The 23,683-nt window shown below is 37.6% G+C and overlaps 8 protein-coding genes across 8 annotated transcripts; 4 read left to right on the top strand and 4 right to left on the bottom strand.

The window, feature by feature from the left end:
- Positions 1–1,240: 1,240 nt before the first annotated feature.
- PKNH_1219800 (valine--tRNA ligase, putative) lies at positions 1,241–4,453 on the top strand (the record flags this gene model as incomplete). The annotated part of the gene is made up of 1 exon (XM_002260215.1): positions 1,241–4,453. One exon carries the CDS (start codon positions 1,241–1,243, stop codon positions 4,451–4,453), a length of 3,213 nt encoding a protein of 1,070 aa, XP_002260251.1.
- A 474-nt stretch (positions 4,454–4,927) lies between these two features.
- Positions 4,928–5,293, bottom strand: PKNH_1219700 (thioredoxin-like protein; the record flags this gene model as incomplete). The annotated part of the gene is made up of 1 exon (XM_039114071.1): positions 4,928–5,293. One exon carries the CDS (start codon positions 5,291–5,293, stop codon positions 4,928–4,930), a length of 366 nt encoding a protein of 121 aa, XP_038969813.1.
- A 228-nt stretch (positions 5,294–5,521) lies between these two features.
- On the bottom strand, positions 5,522–9,142 carry PKNH_1219600 (conserved Plasmodium protein, unknown function; the record flags this gene model as incomplete). The annotated part of the gene is made up of 1 exon (XM_002260214.2): positions 5,522–9,142. The coding sequence occupies one exon, from the start codon at positions 9,140–9,142 to the stop codon at positions 5,522–5,524; it is 3,621 nt and encodes a 1,206-aa protein (XP_002260250.2).
- A 993-nt stretch (positions 9,143–10,135) lies between these two features.
- PKNH_1219500 (uncharacterized protein) lies at positions 10,136–10,357 on the top strand (the record flags this gene model as incomplete). Its single annotated transcript, XM_002260213.1, has 1 exon — positions 10,136–10,357. The coding sequence occupies one exon, from the start codon at positions 10,136–10,138 to the stop codon at positions 10,355–10,357; it is 222 nt and encodes a 73-aa protein (XP_002260249.1).
- Positions 10,358–11,788: 1,431 nt separating this feature from the next.
- Positions 11,789–15,883, bottom strand: PKNH_1219400 (GTP-binding protein, putative; the record flags this gene model as incomplete). The annotated part of the gene is made up of 1 exon (XM_002260212.1): positions 11,789–15,883. One exon carries the CDS (start codon positions 15,881–15,883, stop codon positions 11,789–11,791), a length of 4,095 nt encoding a protein of 1,364 aa, XP_002260248.1.
- Positions 15,884–19,433: 3,550 nt separating this feature from the next.
- Positions 19,434–20,436, top strand: PKNH_1219350 (SICAvar, type I (fragment); the record flags this gene model as incomplete). The annotated part of the gene is made up of 2 exons (XM_002260211.2): positions 19,434–19,502; positions 19,653–20,436. Coding segments are annotated over 2 exons (853 nt in total), but the record flags the coding sequence as incomplete, so codon positions are not given.
- Positions 20,437–21,453: 1,017 nt separating this feature from the next.
- On the top strand, positions 21,454–22,500 carry PKNH_1219250 (uncharacterized protein; the record flags this gene model as incomplete). Its single annotated transcript, XM_002258959.2, has 2 exons — positions 21,454–21,558; positions 21,889–22,500. The coding sequence occupies 2 exons, from the start codon at positions 21,454–21,456 to the stop codon at positions 22,498–22,500; spliced, it is 717 nt and encodes a 238-aa protein (XP_002258995.2).
- Positions 22,501–22,826: 326 nt separating this feature from the next.
- Positions 22,827–23,582, bottom strand: PKNH_1219230 (hypothetical protein, conserved in P.knowlesi; the record flags this gene model as incomplete). The annotated part of the gene is made up of 1 exon (XM_039114062.1): positions 22,827–23,582. A coding segment is annotated over one exon (756 nt), but the record flags the coding sequence as incomplete, so codon positions are not given.
- Between the last annotated feature and the right edge of the window lie 101 nt (positions 23,583–23,683).

Below are 23,683 nucleotides of genomic sequence, written 5' to 3'. Positions count from 1 at the left end.
CATCTATCCCTTCAGGACACTTTCTAACGTAGCGCTAAGCGCGGTTAGATCAGAAATTGGAACAACAGTGTACAAGGGGGGGAGGGGTATGCCAATTACGAAAAGAAAAAAAATTTATGTAAAAGATTTCACTTCACCGTTCTGGCTGCAGTCGATGCACATTTTTTTTTTTTTTTTTTTTTTTTTTTTTTTTTTACCCCCCATTGTACACATAAAATAATCCATATTATTGTAACTTCCAGGATGGCAAAAGTAGCAAATCGTCAAACCGTAATAAAAGGGATACAACCTTGTATTTTTCCTTCTTTTTCTAGATTTCTGGGGGGGAATTATTTCTATTCCCTCGTCCGATCTATCCTTGTTGCGTCACATAGCCTTATTCGACAAGGTACTGACATTTCATAATTGCCGCACGACAAGTGAAAAAAATTGCCTCCTTTTTTTTTGCCACCTTTTATATGTAAAATAACTCACAGCAAAAATGAGGCTCTGTGAGGAATGAGAAAATGGTGGAAATTTTTTTTTTTTCAATTTTTCTACTAAACGGTATAATCAGCAATAGCTACGCGAATCTGCACGCAAAATAGATGCGGTAAAAGAAATTCCGCATGTAAAACATGAGAAAGGTAGGGCTCTGTAAATAAGTGTCGCTTTCCATTGGGTGGCGTGTTATGCCTTCCTCTTCGGCGTTGCCACCACATGGCGATTTTTTGCTTGGCTCTCTTTCCTCCTCATTTTTGTATGCCCTCTGCGCCGGAATGAAACTTGTCCCACAATTTTCTAAACCAAAAAAAGCAACAATTATGAATGCTTGGATGCACCTGAATAAAATTTCCTAGTCAATCACCTTTCGGGAGGACCAACTCGAAATCCTTACTCGCAAAATATGCTTTTTCCCGTGTGCTGCTTGAATGAGAAAAGAGTTTACATCCATGAAGGCAAAAGTATAACACTTACCTATGTGAGATACACTTGTAGGAGGAGCTGTGAAAATTTATCCTCCTATTGAGTTTTGCAAGTAAGGAGGTATTCACCCTCGAAAGGGAAAGCGGTAACCCATTTGTGCGAATGGTAGTGAACATTAAATAAGGTCCCCGTCATCTCGACATCATCATCAGCAACAAGAGAACAATCGTTTTGCTAAAATTGTGTGGCATTTTTTTTTTTTTTTTTTTTTTTTTTTTTTTGTGGCGCATTTTTAAATACTCTCTTGGGACAGCCATATTACCTCTCCCCTCGCATGAACGTACGATTTCCAAAACGAATAGCCGTGTACTACCATACCAGAAGATACTTACACTGCACGTTGAACAAAATGGAAGGAAGAAATATAAAAGAAAATTTGAAGAGCATGAAGGATGCGTATGACCCGAAGGAGGTGGAGTCTAAGTGGTACTCCTTCTGGGAGCAGAATGATTATTTCAAACCGAAAAAGGAGTTGTTAGCAAAGAAGGGGCAGAGTGACAAATTCGTTATTGTGTTGCCCCCACCCAACGTCACAGGGACGTTACACATTGGCCACACTTTAACCATAGCCATTCAAGATGCACTAGTTCGATACAAGAGAATGAAAAATTTAGTAACCCTGTACATTCCAGGGACAGACCACGCAGGGATAGCAACGCAAACCGTTGTGGAAAAAATGCTATTTAAGAAAGAGCAAAAGATACGACAAGATTATGGAAGAGAAGAATTTGTAAAAAAAATTCACGAATGGAAGGATCTCCATGGAAATAAAATTAATAATCAAATTAGGAGAATAGGCGCGTCTGTAGATTGGTCAAGGGAATACTTCACCATGAACGATAAATTGTCAGTAGCTGTGAAGGAAGCTTTTATCAAATTTTATGATAGCGGATTAATTTACAGAGACAACAGATTGGTTGCCTGGTGTCCCCATTTAAAAACTGCTCTCTCAGATATAGAAGTAAATCTTGAAGAGATCAAGAAGCCAACAAAAATAAAAATCCCCTCATTTAATCATTTGGTGGAAGTTGGTGTGTTATATAAGTTTTTTTACCAAATCAAGGGCAGTGAGGAAAAAATTGAAGTGGCAACAACAAGGATTGAAACCATGTTGGGAGATGTTGCTGTGGCTGTGCACCCAAATGATAAAAGGTACGCCCACTTAGTGGGAAAAGAAATTCTACACCCATTCATTCCGGACAGAAAAGTAATCATCATTGCTGATTCCTATGTCGATATGGAGTACGGTACGGGAGCTGTGAAGATAACACCAGCTCATGATAAAAACGATTTTGAAATGATGAAGAGGCATAATTTGAAGGCCATAAATATTTTTACCCGTGATGGACATATTAACAGAAATGGAGGGAAATTATTTGAAGGCCTCCACCGATTTGAATGTCGGTTTAAAATTCAGGAAGAATTAAAAAAATTAAATTTGTTATCCGATAAAATTCCTAACGCCATGTCTCTTCCCTTATGTTCCAGAACGAATGATATCATTGAGTATATGCTCATACCACAATGGTACGTAAACTGTAGTGATCTAGCCAAACAAGCTATTAACTGTGTGAAGGAGAAACAACTTACAATTATTCCCATGCACCATGTGAACACTTGGTTTTACTGGCTAGAAAATGTGCGTGATTGGTGCATATCTAGGCAATTATGGTGGGGCCACCGAATTCCAGCCTACAGAATTGTCAAAAAGGGGGATCCAAAGGGAGAACCACAGGGGAACGGTGATAATCCCAATCAGTCTGAAGAGGTAGATTCCATGTCACAGGAAGGCGAAGAAAAGTGGGTTGTTGGCAGATCCCATGAAGAGTGCATGGAAAAGGCCAAAAATATGGTACCCGAAAATGAAGAGTTTGAGTTGGTACAGGATGAAGACGTACTAGACACGTGGTTTTCCTCCGCCCTTGTTCCATTTAGTTCTTTAGGGTGGCCAGAAAAAACAGAAGATCTTGAACAATTTTTCCCAAACAGTATTTTAGAGACGGGCCAAGATATTCTCTTCTTCTGGGTAGCTAGAATGGTAATGGTTTCGCTACACCTAATGAACACTCTCCCCTTTAACACCATCTACCTACATGCCATGATTAGGGACTCGAAAGGAGAGAAGATGAGCAAAAGCAAAGGCAACGTCGTCGACCCTTTGGATATCATCGATGGAATTAGCCTACAGGGATTAAATCAAAAATTGTATGAAGGAAATTTACCCGAAAAAGAAATAAAAAGAGCTTTAGAATTGCAGAAAAAGGAGTTCCCTAAAGGAATCCCAGAATGTGGAACCGATGCTCTAAGATTTGGTCTCCTAACATATCTAAAGCAGGGTAGAAATGTTAACCTAGACATTAATAGAATAATTGGATATAGACATTTTTGCAATAAACTGTGGAATGCTGTTAAGTTCTTTTTGAAAACCTTACCAGATAATTACGATAATTGTAACATCCTTCTTTCACAACCAGATTATGTGCAATCTTTGCAGTGGGAAGATAAATGGATTCTCCATCGATTAAATGTATATATAAAAAGTGCCAATGAAAGTTTTGATACATATAACTTCTCCGAAGCAGCCTTTTCTGCGTACAACTTTTGGCTCTACGATTTGTGCGATGTATACTTGGAGCTTATCAAGGCCCGTCTCAATATAGATCCCCCCCAACCAATGAAGAAGGAAGAAGCACTTAGTGAGGGGAAAAGGGAAGACACAACTGCGGGTGATAATAACGTTCATGACAATAATGCCATCATGGAAGGGAATAATCTAGTCGCTTCTACAGCACTCCATGCTAGCAAAACGCTACATGCATGTTTGGATTATGGACTGAGACTTATGCATCCCATTTCGCCCTTCATAACGGAAGAGCTGTACCATAAAATCGCGGCAAATGAATACAAATTTGGATCCATCTCCGTAGCCCCCTACCCAGAGTACGTACCTTCCTGGAATGATGAAAAAATCAACTCTGAAATGAACAAATTTATGAGTATTGTTAAGCAATTCAGGTCGTTCATTTCTAATCTGGAAATTCCTCCGAAGATAAAACTCAACTGCTTCATTGCTGCGAAGAATGAAGAAGACGAATGTTTTATCGTGAAGGTAAAAAATAAAATACAGACATTGGCTAAATTGGGTAACCTCACTGTCATTAAATACAACGTGGAAGAACTTTCATGTGAACAAATTAGTGAAATAAAAAAATGTCTCAAGGATATTGTTGCCAACCAGTTCATTATTTACGTGCAGTCGACTGAGGAATACCTGAAGCCTCTACTGACGAATATGCAAAACAAGAATAAGAAGCTTCAGAGTTCACTAGATTCTTATTTGAAAAAAACCAATGATCCGAATTATGAGGAAAAAGTGCCTGAACAGGTCAGAAATTTGTACGCGGAAAAAATCGAGGAGCTGAACGCGCAAATTTTGGCCGTGTCCAACATCATTTCGGAGATTAACGAATGCTTAAAAAATGCCTAAATCCGTGTAACGAAAAAAGGGGGCTTTTCGCGTAAATGTGTTAATTAGTGGAGTACCCAATTAGGAAAAAAAAAAAAAAAAAAAAAAAAAAAAAAAAAACAACTTAACGAAACTTTGCGCGCAGCGTGCACGTTTGTACATATATGTGTATACTTGCACAAGTGCAACAGCGCCAGGGAGGAGGAATCCCTTTCGAGGGGATGAACCAAAAGGAAGGCATGCTCCGTGCAAATTAATAAGCACATACTACAACTTGAAGTCACTACACACCTGCGCGTGGACATATGCGTCCACGCAAAAAAGAAGACAGAAAATGCTCTGCTGCATGACATACGGGGTGAGGTGCACTAGACGCATGATGAAGCATTTTTCCAATAGAGATCGTTGTAATCCGTGCGAATTATACGACAACTCCATGTGCCTTAGCACGACATTCGCTGTCGCACATTTTCTTCTCACCAAAAAAAAAAATCCTCATTTGAATTTGGTACCCAACAAGTGCTCATCGATAAGCGCAAATATATGAGGCGTGTTGCAGCCCTGAATTTGGCGAATTATTTCTCCATTTTTCAGTATTATATAAAACGGCTTGGAATTGTTATCGTAATTTTTTAACGAGGCGATATTTTGCGCACAGACGGCTACTATTTTTACGCTTTCTGTGAAGGTAAAATTGGCCTTGTAAATTTTATTTATAATTTCAAAGGTGAAGAGACATGGTCCGCACCACTTGGTATAAACGTCTACGATGTAGAGAATGTCATTTTTTTCTTCAAACAGTTTTTTATACTCCTCTTCATTGGAAATTTCCTCGTAAATTTTGTCCTCAGCCCTTTTCATTTTGCACAGGGGTGCTCCACAGAAGGGAGGTGAAGGGTCCAACAAGTAAAAAAAAAAAAAAAAAAAAAAAAAAAAAAAAAAAAAAAAAAAAAATACTCTATCTCTACAGGTGTAATGAAAAAAAAGTATATAACATAAAATCAAATTCGAGTGCCAAATTAAGGGGGGGTCTTATCCAAGCTGCGTAAAAAAAAGTTCGCCTTGATGTGGTTCCCCCCCTCTTCAGCTTTAAAAAAAAAACTTCAACAATTTGTCCTCAATCGAATTATCATCAATGGTTCTGACTTTATTAAAATGGAAAATTTCCAAAGAACTCGTTTTTGTGTCCGTCTGCACATTTCCCAAAAGGTTATTAATGGGGGGTCCTTCGACAAATAAGTAATATAATAAGTAGGAGTCGCATATCAAATTCTGAGCTAAAAGGCGTATATGCTTTTGGAAAATAATTCCATTAAGATTATCTAGCTTATTCAGTACCGTCAAAATGTTATCAATTAAATATTTGAAGGTGTACATTTCAGCATTTTTTTTTTTTCGCTTTTTTCCCGCGTCTTTTTCGTTCAGCTTTTCCCAAAATGGGTGCCTTCCCGCATTGTATTCATTCATACTTTTTTCACTATACACGTTATATTTTTCTTTATATATGTGAACAAAGTAAAGGCAAGACTTTATGTAATACGTTTCGTATTTTCTATACCGCGACATCAGATCGTCATAAGTGGATTTGTGTATGATATTGTTAGTGTCCAAAATATATACACAAAATGATAAGTCCAACAAAATAATGTTATACAATTCGGTTACTTTTTTATTTAACAGCGTTTTATTTTTTTCATCTGAATACGCATAATGGGAAGTGTACACTTTCTCCACCTCGGAAATAAATTGCGCATATATTTTGTATATCTCCTTCTGTAAAGCATTTTTTACTAGGAAGATAATTATGCTTCGATATACATCCGTGTTAAATAATCTTTCAACATAGAGCATAAACAGGTTGGAAAAGGAGAAAATATTCACCAAGTGGCCGTTCATTTTTTCGCATACAATATTTTTTATATCATTATTTATTAACATGTTCAGGTAGAAATGCAAATGGTCCTCCAAATTGTCCAGGTATTCCACGCAAAAGCATTTCAGAGATGTCTTCAATATTTTGTACGCTATGCGTAGAAAAATGCTCCTTAAATCATCGAAAGAAAATTTAGCCTCCTCCTCGTAGTCGTTCGATAGTGCCTCTTCATCGTTGCCTTCGCGGGTACTGAGGAAATGGTTCCACGCACGCTTATCATTATGCCTGAGCAGGTTAATGTAGAGACTCAGCTCCTTATATTCCTCTTCCGATTTTTCTGTCTCTTCATTTTGATCACCGCATTGACGCATGTTCTCACTGTAACGCGGTCCCTTTCCTTTCAGCATATCACTCTGTTCTTCCTGGTTGAGATTGACCGTTTCGCACTCCACGTTATTGTCAGGCATGGTGGCCGTACCATTTGAGAACTTCCCCTTTGGGGTGTTTGCCACGTGGGTAGGTTCCTCCCCCAGAGGCATATTTAAGAAGGATACCAGATTAGAGCACCTATTTAAACTACAATTACCGTTTTCCTTTTTCGTGTCACATCCGCAACTGTCGCTAGCAGTTCGTTCTTCCTTCACATGAGTGTGTGCATTTACATTATCATTGACGTGTGGCTCTTCCCCATTGTGGCTCTTCAAAATACTCATAAACGAGTTGAACATTTTAAAAAAATCAACAGCATCATGTACGCCCTGTTCTGCAAGCAGAAAGTTGGCATCAGCGCTGTGATTAATTTCTTTGGTTTCTACAAAGACAATCAGCTTGTAGGCTGAATATATAAGGGGATTAATTTTTTCTTTTAAAATTGTTTTAAAGCCATTATGAAAATGCCCCTCTCTGGATGCATTACTCCCCGTATACACACGCTCTGTCGCTTTTTTCTGATCATTTTTTTTTGTATGTTGGTCTTCACTTGAGTCCCTGTCCACTTTGTAAAATTGATCATATATGCTATCCAAATCGATGGAAAAAAATTCGTAGTAATAATAAAATGTATTCAGCAGGAACGAATAAAACACACAATTTTTAATTTGACAATTCCTTTCATAAGAAATCGAAATGTTCCAAAACAAATTGTGTAAAAATTTTGTCGTTACGAGCTTCCATTTATCAACTGGATTTTGATCAAAAAATGGAACTGCACACAAAAATTTGTTAAAAAAAAGGAAAATAAATATCTCGAAAATTTCATCATGAATAGCATGTAGGTAATTATTGTTCAGGTAAAAATCAACATCTTTAATATATTTGCTATAGTACTTTTCTTTCATTTCGATTTTACCCTTCAATTTGTTGTACAGTTTGTTTATATTTTCATACTCTGTGAACAACTGGTCACACGTTATTCCGTAATCATTTTTACAGTAATAAACATGTAGAAGATGGATCATATAATCATAAATGCGGCGCGAAAATTGGACATACGTTTTGTGTAGTAAGCTGAACTTATCAATAATTCCTTCGTTCATAATTTTCTTTATTTCATCCATACTATTTATGGCATAATTGAAGTTTTGTTTGTTTTTCTTAGCTTTCTGATGAGGTATATTCTGCAGAATGAAGAGCTCCATCTGCATTCTTCGCAGAAAGAGGTTTTTCTCCCTGTCCTCTGAGTCGTTCCCACGAGTGTGGTCATCATATGTTTCAGCATTCTTATCCTCCCACTCAACAGAACATCCCTCTTCCATACTTTTAAACTGATCTTCTTTCACCCCTTGGCGCAAGTTCTCATTACTCACATCAATCAGCAGAAGGAACATATATTTGGTGTGTAAAACTAGATAAGTGACTTGCAAAAATAAGGATTTTACCTTGCGGAGGGGGAGACCCTCATCCTCTATGTGGCTCTGTCTGCGCAGAAAGTTGTGTAACAAATTTATTCTCGCGTCGAGAATTTCCTTGAACAAATCGTTTTTTACAATTTCTACGCGTTCGCAATTCTGTTTGTTGTAAAAAAGCAACAAAACGATTACGGACTGCGGAATCCTGTCCATTTTACATGAATAGTTATATGCCAAATTGTGGTAAGAGGCATATATCAACTTCAAGAGAATGTCACCGAAATTTTCCTTGTGTTTGTTTACATAGGTATTTAAGTATAAAATGGATTTGTTGCTATTAAACATGTTAATGTAAATATTTTTAATTTTTTCATTTTTCAGCAAAGAATTCAAGACTTTGAGGCAGAGAAATATATCTGTGTATATTTTATTTAGCACAAAGGAGTAATTTTCCTCGCTCATCTTTTTATTCACCTCAAGATATACATGGTTGATATAGTTGTTAAGGTAGAAGCAATCATAATTGTATAGTTCCTCCTTTTCCATTTTTACAATATGATAGGCACTGTCACATGGGGCATCTTCTTTCCCCTCTCCTGTGCTTCTTCCCAAATGGCAACTTTGAAATAAAAAATCGTAACTTTCACATTTTCTTTTCCACACCTCTTTTATGATGCCCTTTTCGGATTCCCCCAATTTTTCTATCTCCACTGATGGTTCTCCAAAATTCACCGATGCTGTGTTCCGGACGCCACTGATAAAATCATTGTACGAGCAAATAATATCTTCCAATTGGCATTTTATTTTGTCCACACTTGCATACACACTTTTAATTTTGATAGTATTGTCTATCACCTGACTGCTCTTTTCTTTCAAGAATGTTTTTATAGACTCTTCCTTGCTCCTGATGTCATTTTGCAGATTCTCGATGTGTTCTTCTGCTTTCTTCTGGTCGTAGTTTCGAAATATCTCACTAACGTCCACTTTCATAGTGCCAGAGGGGGGGAGGTAATCTAGGTATACGCTCAGCCCTCCTTTAGAGCCCCCGTTTTTCTATCTGTTGCTCTACCTACGCGTATGCGTATACGTGTGTGCAGTTACGTCCATGTCAAAGATTTTCCCATGCGTTCCCTTTCCTAGACCCCACATGGGGAGATTACCCCACCTTTCGATAAGAAAAAGGCGCCGTGTAAATGTACCCTTATTTGGAACTACAAAAGGAATCCCTTCGTAGTGATGGAGAATCTTCAAAATTATGTTTTCAACGCAAGCACAAGTTTTGGGTTACTCACCGAAACGACAAATGCACAAATTGAGGAACAATAAATGAATCGATCAAACAGCGCCGGCACAGGACGACTGAACGTGCATTTAGCGCTCCTATTTTTTGTTGGTACTTATGAGCCCCTTCAGCTTATTACAGGGCCATCCGATAAGCCCCCTTAAAAAAAAAAAAAACAATTCATTTCTTCGGGCCATTGCACTCTGCGTTCAGGGCAACTCGTAAAAGGTTTCGCAAAATGGTGGGAGTCGACGAGGTTGGCTTATGCGTCACAAGGATGAACGGAAAAAAAAAAATAAATAAATAAAATTAAATTAAATTAAAAAATATATATATAAAAAAATTGTAAAAAATAAAATACCTCCATTCACGGAGAATTTATCTGGCCTTTTTTTTAAAAAAAGGTATAGATATGGTCCTACATAATCAACAGAACAGGTGTGAGTTTAAGTATACCCACAGAAGGAGCACGCATGCGCAAGCGAACATGCCTATGTAACCCATACACGCACTCACTTAAGCATTTGCCCATTCATTTGCAGCAGGGTTGAAGTTCTCGACGGAAGATCAGACCAAGGGATTGTATCACGCTTCTCCAAGCTCTTCGTTTAGCAAGTATACATAAGTAGGAATATACATATGTGCGTAGGTACACAGAGCCATAGAGATACGCCTGCTTTGTCCACTCGTGTTAGCCACAGATGGGGGAATTCAAAGTTGGATCGAAGCTGAAGGAGCAAATTGTCTGCAACATGCAACCCCTAATTATGTGCTTGCATAAGTATGATGATGACATAAGCAAGTGCATCCCAGAAGTTCATATTTTCGAACGAACCTGCAGCAAAAGTGTGAACTACGTGCATGATCGGATCGGCCTAGATGACACAAGGAACACCTTATACACGGGGAAAAGGACCGTCTGAAGGTGGATCTATATATATATATATATATATATATATATATATATATATATATATATATATACACATTTGAGGGTAACCACCTTTTTTTTTTTTTTTTTTTTGTACCAGAACAACTACCCAGGGGGACCACCTATGATTCGTTTCTGCAAAATGTGCGAAAGGTGGGGGGATTAAATCATGGTGGGTCCGAAGTGTAAAGAAGAAACTGCGTAGAAAGTTTCACCATTCCTGCACCACATGCTGCAGAATATTTATCATCGGAGCCGCGGCAAAGAAAAAGACCTCCCGGAGGATAGCCTCCCTCTCCCCTATTTTACTTATTCCATTCCCAGTGCGCCCTTTTTGTGGCCCCCTTTTTGCGGCCCCATTTTTGTGCCCAGGGGGATTTATTTTCTGAGTTAATTTTTCCCGATCCCTTTTTCTCTATGCATAGTTGAAAATGGGGTGAGATCCCCGTAGTTAAGTACCCACGAAAAAAACTCGCGGGCAAAAGACACTAAAACAACTAATACGATATTCTCATACCCAAATGAGTAAGTCTTATTTTTGGGAAGGGAAAAAAAAAAATTAAAACAAAAAATTGGTATTCATATAAAAAGGCGAACACAGGGTAGATAGATAAGAAAAGGCTGTGCGGGTTAATAAAGGATAAGGGGGAGCGTGCACTTCTCCTTTACTCTAATTTTGCATGCAGACTGATACAGAGCACAGTCCACTAATGTGCAACATGGTAGGTGCAGAAAAAGTACACATGGGAGATGCGCTGGCCGCCGCGCGGCAGTGAGGATAATATGCAGACCTGGCGGCACAAGGGACAGGTCCAATTTGGTCGTAAACCAATGGTGCAGCGCGGGGGGAAATGTAAATAGGTTTAAAATGTGTGAAAAGCATAAACATAAAATTTGCAATTTGCAACGCGCAATGTGCATATTACAATTTAAAATTCACAATGTGCAGTTTACATTTTACAATTTGCAATTATACATGGAAGGCTGGAATTCAAAATGTATCCCCCCGCGAAGGGGGCACAAGGTAAAAGGTGCAGCGTGAAGAAGGAGGCACACCACACCCCTGACCAAAAAGCAAAAGAGAAGAGAAGAAAAAAGTAGCAATTCATATTTAAACAAAGTGCGCCAGGGGGTCAATATGTACATCCAGGATTTGTGAACCCAATTATCTGCTACCAATGTTATGAGAAACAAAATTTGTGTATCTTCAAGTGGATATTATATTTCTGTGAATAGGTATAAAGATGGATATTGTAGTGAGAAGCACGGAAAAAGAGGGGGCGAAAACAAATTATACGCAGGGTTTATGGGTGAAGGCAAGAAAAGGGGTGGGGTGGGGCTTAAATTTACGTGGAAAATTTTTTATCCCTTTTTTTTTTTACGGTCCACAGGGGAACTCTCCCCTTCCCTTTCCCTCGGCGCACTAATCCAAGTAAGAGCGTCGCTGAAACTTGCTCGTGTTGTTATACGGTGGGTAGTCGTCCATCTTATTGACTCGATTTCCTCTATTCTTAACGTCAATAAACTGAGAAGCATCATTGTGCATTTTGTAATCTTGCGTGAGATTTGACGTGAGGTATTTTCCATCCCTATTGTCGTAATCTGAATACTTCATTATATTCGGTTTAAATATTCTCATTTTTTGGCTAGCATTCATATCTTTAAATCCATTCATGCCTGAGAGATTCATAAGATTTTGTGACTGGAAAATTTTCTTTGTATTTTTTGCCACCTTATTCTTAATCCTCACTATATGATAGTTGTACAGATAAATAGCCGTTACGCTGATGAAGAGAATGGTAAAAATTATGGCCCCCTCCGTTCCAAAGACATTGGCAATTCCTTCGTAGAAGTAGAAGACCACATGTCGGAAGAACTTCTTCACGTACAGTGATATCTGAGCATATCCAAATATCATGAAGAGCGAAATTATTATCAAGAAGAGAAAACTGATATGAAATTTTTTAAAGTATAACACTAGACATGTTATGAACAACAAAATCAACATTCCCAAGTAGCAAATAATTTTATGGATTAATTGTTTCCTGATAATAGGGTAGTATATATTATATATATCATTATTTAACCATCTGTTTATAACTTTACTCATTAATTCTTTCGAAATTCTTCTATAGTGTGTATTTTTTGTGGAAAGTTTTTCCTCTATAGATGACTGTATTTTGTTTTCTCTTTGATTTTTCAGATAAATATTTTCAATGTTACTGGAGAGTACAACGAGTGCTCTATTGTACAGTTCATTTTTTAGAGATCTCCACAGATAATATTTATGGATTTCGTTTTTTATTCCATTTTTTAAATCGTCCAATGGCTGCTGACAAGTTATCTGAATAGCTTTCAAATTTTCATCCTTAATAAATTTGTACACTTCATCTGTTAGTAGGAGAAATTTCTTGTATTCTCCCTGCCAGGATTCCTCATTGGAGCAGTAGATATCCATGTATTTCAATTCTTCCTGACCCTTAAGGCTTAGGAATATATCTTGTAGTACTAATTCGTCCAATGGGAAATTAAAATTTTCGAGGAAATTTTTTTTCAAATTTCCCTTATGCATGTTGAAGAGAGCGTTGGTTTTGTCCTTACAATGGTTATGCCACTTCTCCATGGCCTTTTGCTTCAGAATTTTTATATCGTTGTCAAGAATGATTAGATATTCATCACTGATTTCTTTTTCCTCCTTTGAAAAATCACTCAGCGAGGTCATATAGACGTTAACAGCTTCCGCATTCCACTTGTCCAAAATTGCATAGAACAAATTCTTGCTCTTGAAATATTCGGTTATGTTATCTGTACTTTCAGCCAACATTTCGAAGACTTCCTTACCCTTTGACACTGCATTGGAGAAATGAGACTTCAGACGGTTTTCATTCAAAGTAATGTTTTTTTTTTTTAAATAGTAAAATTCTTGGAATGTGTTATTTATCAAAGGGGTGCAAATTTCATCCTTATAATATATTAGGTCTAACTTTTCTGAATTTTTGGACAATTTTTTTTCCAAATATTTCAACAAATTATAGCTAACCGATTCGAAGAAGTTCATGAGATCCTTCTGCTTGATGGGATATTGATCACTCTTCATTTTTATGTCCTCCACGACAATTTGCAATGCATCTTCACATGCAATTTTGCAGAACTTCTTAATATTGGCTTCTCCTAATTCAACCATTTCGTTTTTTATTTGATCCAATCTTTCATACAAATTCGTTTCGATATCTTTGATTAGCTCCTTTTCTTCCTCATCATGGAAATCGCTCTCTGTGTACTTATACCAGATGTTTAAAATCTGTTCCCTTATCAGTTCTTCGTACTTTTTAATTTCGTTCAGTAGTGGTGGGAGCTTATACATATCGGTTCGCTCCACAGTGTTTTTTTTTTCCTCGTCCGGGAAGTCGTCACTGAAAAAATCGTCCTCCTCGAAGGTGCTCTTCCTCTCATGTGAACTGAATTTATTTGACAGACTACTTTCTAAGTCATCCCCCTCGTCGTTCATGTAGCTAATAAATTCAACATCCTCATTTTCCATAAATTGTAGGAGATACTTTTTGTACAGAAATACCAAATCGTTTCTGCTGATTTCAGCCCTGTTAATTTTGAACTGCTTAAAAAATTGATTCACATTTGTGAAGAGGTTTTGGTTGGCTGATCGGACTAAGAACGTGATGAAGTCGTACACATCTTGCCCCGACATGTATCTATTGCTCACCTCGGTTCCGTAATTACTGCTATTGCTTTCTCCATCATCATTGCTTTTCTTTGCGGCCCCTCCTTTTTCCTCCTTCTGATTGCGCATCTGCTGCTCCTTCTTGATTTTTCCCATTATGTAATTCATCTGCACATTAGAATACGTTTTCTTTGGAAACATAAGAGCTCGGAGGTAGATTTTATATCTGAGTAGGATCACGTCATTCTTGTATTCATCATTCAGATCGCCCAAATTAGCATTAGTAAAATCGAACTCCTTGTTGTTGTACATATTTCGGAGCAATACGCAGTCTATATTTTTATACAGAACATTCAATTTGTAGTTAGAAGATGTTTCCCCCGCGACGCTTTCAGTATGCTCCCCACCATACTTAGCAGAAGCACCACCATCGGAGTAACTGAGGTACGCAATTTTTTTCTGCTTTGTCGTATAGGCGTCGTACTTCTCCTTACTCTTATTCGATATTATTTTCTTCCAATATTTTATGTCCAGATCTCTCCGGTCGGAGTTTAATAAAATATCCAACCAAAGCTTCCCTTTTCGCACATCCAGGCGTTGACTGAAATCGTGGACCACCCACATCAAATTCTTCGAAGCGATACTTTCCAATATTAGAGAGTTATTTTCTATATGATCCATGTGGTCTAGAATTTTGTCAAAATTATTTTTTTTTATGGAAAAAGTGGATCCGTTGGATCGGGTGTACGCTCTGAGCATAAACAAATTTGCATCCTTAGTGATGTTCTCTATGAACTCCAAGTCCTTATTGTTAATCATCTTCATCGTGAGGAAGATAATATCAGTGGATATTAAATTGGTAAGGGCGTATAATATTTCATCATAGCGCTTATTCACATTTGGGCTGTTCAACCCTTGCGTATCCATTAGGATTAAATTCACTTGTTCTGACTCGGACAAATTTAATTCATCAATTTTGGCAATCCAGTCGTCTGTCTTGTACAAGTTCAGCAAATCAATAATTTCTTCATTATATTCATCCTTCTCGTATTCATAATTTTTTACAAAATTGGTGAAATTTTTATCAATATATTCATACATTTTTTTTAATTTTCCCACGCTGATTTTAATTGGCTGTGACCAAATCCATATACCGTACGTACTCGCTGTAATATCGTTTCCTACTTTGAATCCTTTTTCGATATTTTTTTCACTTTTGCTGATGTCCTTCACCACATGTTCATTAAGCAAATTGAGGAGGAAAGATTTCCCTGTGTGCATATCTCCCAAAACGGATACGATTGCGATTGGCTTTTCGATAGTTTTAAGAATTTCTAGATTTTCTTCAATGATTATCAGTTCGGTATGATTTACATTTGGTTTTATTATTTGCACAGGTTTTCCTCTCTTCTTCTTATTCTTTAATTTTTTTTTTTTATCATCGATTATTTTGTTAATGTTGTCCATTGAGTTGAGGCACTCTCCATCTGTGCAATTTATGGGCACTTCAAAGTTGTTCTCATCACTGTCTTGGTCTTCTTCATCTTCTTCCTCATCGTCACTATCCTCGTCATCGTCGTCTTCCCCGTCGCTGTCGTACGTGCTGCCTCCGTCTGTGCCCTCAGTTAGTATTCTGAACTCACGGCCTTGGGCCGACCCCCCAATGGAACCATTTCCAGTGCCCCACACATCACTGTTAAGGAGCCTTTCGTCTTCCTCCCTTTTTGAAATTACATTAATCTCCTTGGAAGTCGCTCTCTGCTGGACATCATGACCACTGCAATGAAGAGTCTCTGAGTTGCCAATGACGAGTAGGAAGCAGAAAAATATTTTTTTCATTTTTTTTTTTTTTTTTTTTTTTTTTTTTTTTTTTTACTCACATTTCCTGCAACTTGTTCCTCTTTCCCACGTTTATAAAGCGGCACCCCCACCTCTTTGGAGCTCACAGTTTGGGTGTACCCGTTTCGATTCACCACTTCCGAATTAACCTTCGTTAATCACGTGCGTACGTACATGTATATAAGCTTATGCATACAGGCTTATGCATATATGAACGTATGAATTCTCACATATGCAATTATACATACACGTGCGCGACTGTAAGGTACATAATATATGTTCCCTTATTCCCTCAGTATGAGCAATTCCTGTGTTACGTTAAATTAAGAAGGGAGAAAAAAAAATATTTCCGGCGTGCTTCTCATTTTAACGAATATCCGTAAGTAAAAGGAAAAAAAAAAAAAAAAGGAAAATTTTGGGGAATGAAAAGAAGCAGTTTAAATATTCGTAGGAGGAAAAATGATGAGATTGAGAGCCAAAAAAAGAGAATGAGGAAAAGGGAGGGAGGCAAACTGTGGTGAGAGAATTGCCATAAAGAATGTGGCAAAAATGATGCGGCAATTTTTTTCAACTCGGACGCCAATTTTTTCTTGCAAACTTTCCGCAATTTTCACGGTGCTATTTTTCAAATTTATCAGTCCAAGCACAGGGAAAGCGCGAACCATGCGCGCGGGGAACTTAAAAAGGGGGGAGTGATGTATAATACATGCAAGCATATTGTACAAATTCGTGCGCGTGCGACACTTGCGTGTAACTTGTTGACTCTCCTTAGTAACTGCTGTACTGAATGGGGATAATTCCTTTATCGCATTCTTTCCATGGGAGCACATAAATTTGGGAGGAAGGAGAATGCGGTCCATTTATATTTGGAAAAGTGTACGGAACATTTGGTAGGAAGTGCCGAAAGTGTTTTCTTCAATACAGCAGGGGAAGGTCACCTCTAGGGCGCGCAGAATATGAGGAATAGAGGCCAATCAATGGGGAGCTCGTGGAAAATATTTTTTAATGCTTTTTTTTTCTTCCATTTTCTTTCTTTCTTTCTTTCATTTTTTTTTTTTTTCTTGGGGAAATGAGGAATGCAGCACGTACGACAAGTCGTGAAATGTACATTCCAAATGTACACCTATACATTTGTTGGACGTGCTATGCAAGAAGCACATAGCAGCTGTGTGGGGGGGGATGATGGGGGAGGGGAAAGCATTGTGTATAAGCTCACAAAAGTTGGCGACTATACACAGAAGGAAAAAGGGGAAACGTGTAAAAAGGGGGGGGGATATCATGGAGCTGAGGCAACTTTGTGATAAGCATCACACCCTATGCTGGGCGCGATGCATATAAATCACATGGACGCCACACGGGGTGCTTCAAGTGCGAACAAGCGTACACAAGAAGGAGACGGGGAAATGCACGGACCATGTGTTTCCCATACACGGGCACAAGGAGCAAATTGTGTGGGGGGAAATAGAACACAGGGTAAAGGAAGGTAGAATGAATCCAGGATGATTTTATGGTGGATGATTCTATGATGAACGATTTTATGATGAATGATTTTATGTGGAGTGGGTTTATGCATGGCGGTTTTATGCAAAGTTGCTTTTTGAAAGGTTGTCAGGAAAGTCGACGGGACGGAAAATTCTACATTTGAAAAGTGATAAGAAGGAATGAGGAGAAAAGTGCAGCGCATGAAACATGTGCGCATCTTGATGGTTACCACCTCACAATGCCTCTCCAAAGGGGAGCAACGTTGTTTCCGCGTATGCTTTTTTTTTCGCGTTGTTCTCACACCTTGGAATGTTGTACGTGGTGGTGTGAAGCCATTTTGCGTATATTGGGGAAGGGGACAAAATAGGTAAGGGAAACAGAAAGGGGAAGTAATTAATAATACCGCATCGTTTTGTTCTCTCTTTTTTTTTTTTTTTTTTTTTGCTTATATGTAAGTTCTCTATTGCTTCGGAAACGGACGGACAGGTGTGGACTGTTTTCCCCTATGAATTTTAGGACCTTTGAGGGGGGGTCGGGGAAAAAAATCCTATTTTCTTCTTAATTATTGTAATTGTTATTATATATTTTATTTATTATATAAGATGAGCAGGAAACGTCTTATTTATTTATTGCAGGGAAAAAAAAAAAAAGGATGGAAAAGGAGGAGTTTGTATATTTTATGTTATGGGGAAAAAATTAGAAGCACGTGTTCTTTATAGCAGGGTTCAATTTGGAAAATTTCTCAAATGCCCATAATTAGAACTTTAAGGAAGGAATACTGTGGAATTATATATCATGATAGTACATGTAAAAACGTTCTTATTTTTCTTTTTTCTCCTTTTTTTTTCTTCTTTTTTTTTTTTTTTTTTACGAAGGGGGAAAAGATGCTGTTTTAAATTTTTTTTTTTTTTTGAATGGGGGAAGGGACGAGGTAGTGTTCTTTTTAGTACATAATGTAAAGTTGGAGCAAAAGTGTGTGTGTGGGGGGGGGAGGAGGACGGTAAAAATCATGTTCATGTCAACAGTTCTTGGCGCTCAACAGAATGGAAATGCATGTGTGTACACATTCTATTATAATGTATGATCGCAATTAAATGGGGGGTGGAAAGAAAAAAAAGTGGACTTGATCATATTTTAGAATAATTTGGAAGAGGGATGGTGAATGAAATAGCAGAAAAACAGGGGAATAGTAAAGAACGAATCAGTAGAACGGAAATTTACGATCACTTTTTTTGTTACCTTTTCATTTAAGGGAAGTTAATGTTAATTTAAATTGTTTTTTTTTATGGTCATGTTAATTTAAATTGTTTTTTTTTTTTTTTCTTTTTTTCTCTTTTGTGGTCATATGGAATTTGCAATACGAAGAAAACAACCACAAACGTAGGGGCAGCAGTAGCAGCAGCTACATCGAATCCATGCTCTGACCAATCCAATCCAGAAAGACAGCAGAGTGAAGATACGAGGACAAAATTGAAGGCTAAATGGGACAAAAAGTTAGAAGAATTAAGACAAGAATGGAAAGAACAATTGCGTGCGTCCCCCCCCAGTGGGACTCCTGGACCATCTGTCCAATATGTAAGCATTCCGGTAAGTAATGCTATTATCATTATTTGTCGTTATCGTTATTATTATTAATATTATTATTATTTATTATTATTGTTGTTATATTTTTTTTTTTTTTTCCAAATGGGCGAAAGAAATATATAGAAATATATTGGGGAAGGAGAAAAAAAAAAAAAAATGAAGGAAGTTCTTCGATTCTCCCCCACATATAGATATATATATGTGTGTATTTTCTATAGAACTTTAACAAAATATGCATATACACATATATATGTCTATATATATGTATATATATGTATATATGTATGTATATATATGTATATATGTATGTATATATATGTATATATGTATGTATATGTGTAAGTGTATGTATGTGTGTGTTGCTAATAATTTTTTCCTTTTTTTTTTTTTTTCCTTTTCTTTTTCTTTGTTGTGTAGTCCTGTGTGTAGAATTTAGTAAAATATCCCTATTATAGAAGAAGAAGAAGACAAACAATTCACAAAAATGGCGGAAAGGTTTTCAAAACTGTTAGCAGAATGGTACAAGGATGCGGGGAAAAGTGGCGACGCCTATGTGAGTAATTACAACTTTCACCGAACGGAAAAATTAAATATTTCGATATATATATATGTATATATATGTAGATGTGTATATATATATGTACGTATAGGTGTATATATATATATTTTTCTTTTTTTCTTTTTTTTTTTTCTCTTTCTGCAGGCGACATTACAGGATGAATTGAAGAAGATGTTTGAAGAATTAGGGAAGCGCATAGAGAGCCCGCCTGACCCCCCAGGAGTGGCGAAAGCTTGTGGGGATGTTACGGTAAAGTACGAGGCGGGGGGGGAGAAACAGGACAAAAAAATATGTAAAACTCTATTAAAAACAATATATTGGATGAATGGAATAGATGAAAATGGTAAACCGGAGGTCGACGGCAGCCCACCGGAAGAGCGGTATTTGAAACAGCACTTGAGGTGTATAGTAGGTTACAGTGCTATGGTAGAAATCATGAAGGTAAAGTGTGACGTGAAGGATGTTATGAAAGCTGTCCAGAGTGCAGTGGAGGAAAAAATAAAGGTTGGGGGGAATGAACTCCTTAATAATAAGTGCGGACCTATTAAATTAGAAGATATGAAATTTAGTGCCCAAATTTTAGGGAAAACTTTGGGAGAATGGGTAAGACAAATGAACGGATTAAAAGGTATGATGAGTTTGTACCTCACTTGGAAAATGTGCCCGTCGAACGTGACATGGGAACATGGAAAAATAGAGGAAGGTGAAGATGGAAATAAGGACATTCTTCAATTGTTAGAAGAGAAAAAAGCCGGGGAGCTACACAAAAAAGTTTATCCGCAGGGGAGTCCAACCTCCGCCCCTGGAGGTTCAACTTCATCAGAGGACATATTAAAACAAGTCCTACAGAAAGCACAATCATGCTCATCAGGAGCACAAAATGGTAAAATGGAAGACTGTCTAAAGGAAAAACTGGAATTAGGAGTAGGTAAGTAAAAATTATCTAAGGAAGTAATGTTTCATGTAATGATCTAAGTGAGTAATGTTTGATGGTATGAGTGAACACGGTTTGATGGTCTGAGGGAAGTAAGGTTTGATGGTCTGAGGGAAGTAAGGTTTGATGGTCTGAGGGAAATAAGGTTTGATGGTCTGAGGGAAATAAGGTTTGATGGTCTGAGGGAAGTAAGTTTTGATGGTCTGAGGGAAGTAAGGTTTGATGGTCTGAGGGAAGTAAGGTTTGATGGTCTGAGGGAAGTAAGGTTTGATGGTCTGAGGGAAGTAAGGTTTGATGGTCTGAGGGAAGTAAGGTTTGATGGTCTGAGGGAAGTAAGGTTTGATGGTCTGAGGGAAGTAAGGTTTGATGGTCTGAGGGAAGTAAGGTTTGATGGTCTGAGGGAATGTAGTAAGGTTTAGGGTTCCGGGTTCCGGGTTCAGGGTTTAGGGTTTAGGGTTCAGGTGTAAAGGTTTTAGGGGTGTTAGGAACCAGATTCCGGGTTACAGACATAAGGTTTCGGGGCATAGAGTGTAGGGGTTTGGGTTTAGGGTTCAGGGTTTAGGGTTTAGAGTTTCAAGATTTAGGGTATAGGGTTCAGGGTTTAGGGTTCAGGGTTTAGGGTTCAGGGTTTATAGTTTAGGGCTCAGGGTTCAGGGTTTAGGGTTCAGGGTTTAGGGTTTAGGGTTCAGGGTTTATGGTTTAGGGTTTCAGGGTTTAATTTTTAGGGTTAACTGTTTAGGGTTTCAGGGTTTAATTTTTAGGGTTAACTGTTTAGGGTTTAGGATGAAGGTTGTAGGGCTATTAGGTTTTAGGGTGTGTTAGAATAAGATTTGGGGTTCGAGAGTAAGATTTTAGGGGTGTTAGATTAAGGTTTTAACGGTGTCAGATTAAGGTGTTAAGGGTGTTAGATTAAGGTGTTAGGGGTGTTGGAATGATGCTGTTGGGGTTTTAGAATAATGTTGTCGGGGTATTAGAATAAGGTTTTAATACTGTTGGAGTAATGTTCTTGGGATGTTAGAAGTCAGATTCCGGGTTACAGACATAAGGTTTCGGGGCATAGAGTGTAGGGGTTTGGGTTTAGTGTATAGGAGTAAGATTCCAGGTTATAGACATAAGGTTTCAGGGCATAAGGAGTATGGTTACAGGATATTATAAGTCAAATTCCGGGTTTAGGAGTAAAGGTTTCAGTGTATAATAATAGGATTGTATGGTGTTGGAATAAGGTTTCAGTGTATAATAATAGGATTGTATGGTGTTGGAATAAGGTTTCAGGGGTGTAGAAATCAGATTCAGGGGTCAACGTTAGCTGCTTTGAAGGGGGGGAGAAGAAAAAGAGGGGGATGTGGGGAAGGAAAACCTTCCCCCCCTTTTTTTTAGACCATTCCTTACATATGCATATTTTCTATATATATATATATATGTACATATACATTTTTTTTTTTTTAGGTGAGTGCATTAAGTACATTAAATGATGATGATGATGTGTCTGATGGAAAGAGTTTATATTCGTCAGACGAAGAAAATATAAACAAGACACATGGTCGTTTGAAGACAGTACAAGGAAATGGAACAAATGTTCCAACAACATCACATAAGGGGTTGAATGATGATGATGATGGTGATGATGTGAGCACATTGCTGGGTTCGATAGACAACGAATTGTTAGAACATTCACTATCAGGACAAACTCCATGTTCAGCGAAAGGAAGAGAAAATAGTTCTAAAGGACTTGGAACAAAAATAAAAGACTGTTGTAAAAAATTAAAACATTATAAAAATAAAAATAAAATACTACTAATTATTATATTGATCACTCTTGCCCTCTATCCATTAACACTGTCTTATGCGAGTAGGGCGGTGTACCTCCTGTTCCAGACTGTGACATCTGACAATATTCACTACATTATTCTGGTTGTCACTACAATTATGGGCTTAATATATTTTGGCATACTTTTCTGGTTTTATCGTTCCAAAGCTTGGATTAAATGTATTACGCAAAATGCTGAAATACGAAAATGTCTGCGAGAAGAAATTCAAAGAGCACAACAGACCACCTAACTGACAGCCAACACAAACAACACGACCACAACAATGAAACACCTAACTGACAACAAAGACGTTAAAAAATGTTGAATTTCTTTTATTGTAGTTTTAAAGAAAAAGGTGTAATTTGTTTCATTATAGTTTTGAAAAAGAAGTTACATTGTTCTTGTTTTTGATTGTAGGTTAAAAAAAAAGGTGTAAATTGTTTCACTGTAGTTTTAAAAAAAAAAAGTTAACTTATTTTTGATTCCAGAACTTTGTTAGATTGTTTGATTATAGTTAAAAAAATTCATAATTTCGGAGTTTCTATAATATTTCGTGTTTTTTTTTTTTTTTTTTTTTTAAGGTTGAGATTTTGATTGAATATATTTTTCCAGTGATTTGAAATAATAACATCCAATTAACACACCTAATACAGCGACGACTACCGCTGCGGTAGCTGTGAATATTATTACCGAGGTTTCTATGGTTACTACGTGCGTGCATGCGGTGGTAGAAGCAGCAGCTGCCTTTTCGCATACGTCAATGAAGCAGTCGCGAGCTCCTCTGGATATTTTTGCATAACACATAGATACTAAATATAATATCACCATAATAACCACCGCAAAAAACATCATCCAACGTCGATGTTTTTTACCATGACATACACATTTCTTCCATAAAGCTTTTAATACATCTTTCGCCCTTTTACTCCTCTGGGAGAAACTTTTATTTTTTGATGTTCCACTCTTCAAGGTTCCATATTTTGAAGTTCCATATTTTGGTGCTCCATATTTGGAAGTGACATGGTTTTTTTTTGGTGTTCCATATCTACTTGTAGGATGAGGGTATTGTCCCCCAAAGGGGGGGAAAGTTCCTCCCCCTCCCTTTTTAAGGGGGGAGGAGGCGAAGTAGCCTCCTCCTCCCCTCCTTACAGAAGGTTCCCCTCCTCCTTGGGGAGGATGATAGTCCCCATAACCGATACTTGAAACATTTGTTCCATTTCCTTGTACTGTCTTCAAACGATCATTTCCATTATTTATATCTTCCTCTGATGAATATAAACCGCTTCCAACGGAAGCATCATCATCATCCTTTAAAGTGCTTAATGCATTCACCTAAAAAAAAAAAAAATAACAACGTATACATATATAAAATATGCATATGTAAGGAATAGTCTAAGGGGAAGGGGGGGGAAGGGGGGAAGGAAAACCTTCCC

The sequence above is a fragment of the Plasmodium knowlesi genome (assembly GCF_000006355.2).
Source record: "Plasmodium knowlesi strain H genome assembly, chromosome: 12".
Classification (NCBI taxonomy): Eukaryota; Apicomplexa; class Aconoidasida; order Haemosporida; family Plasmodiidae; genus Plasmodium; species Plasmodium knowlesi.
Note: the sequence above shows the minus strand (reverse complement) of the source record. Positions and strands in the feature narration are given on the sequence as shown.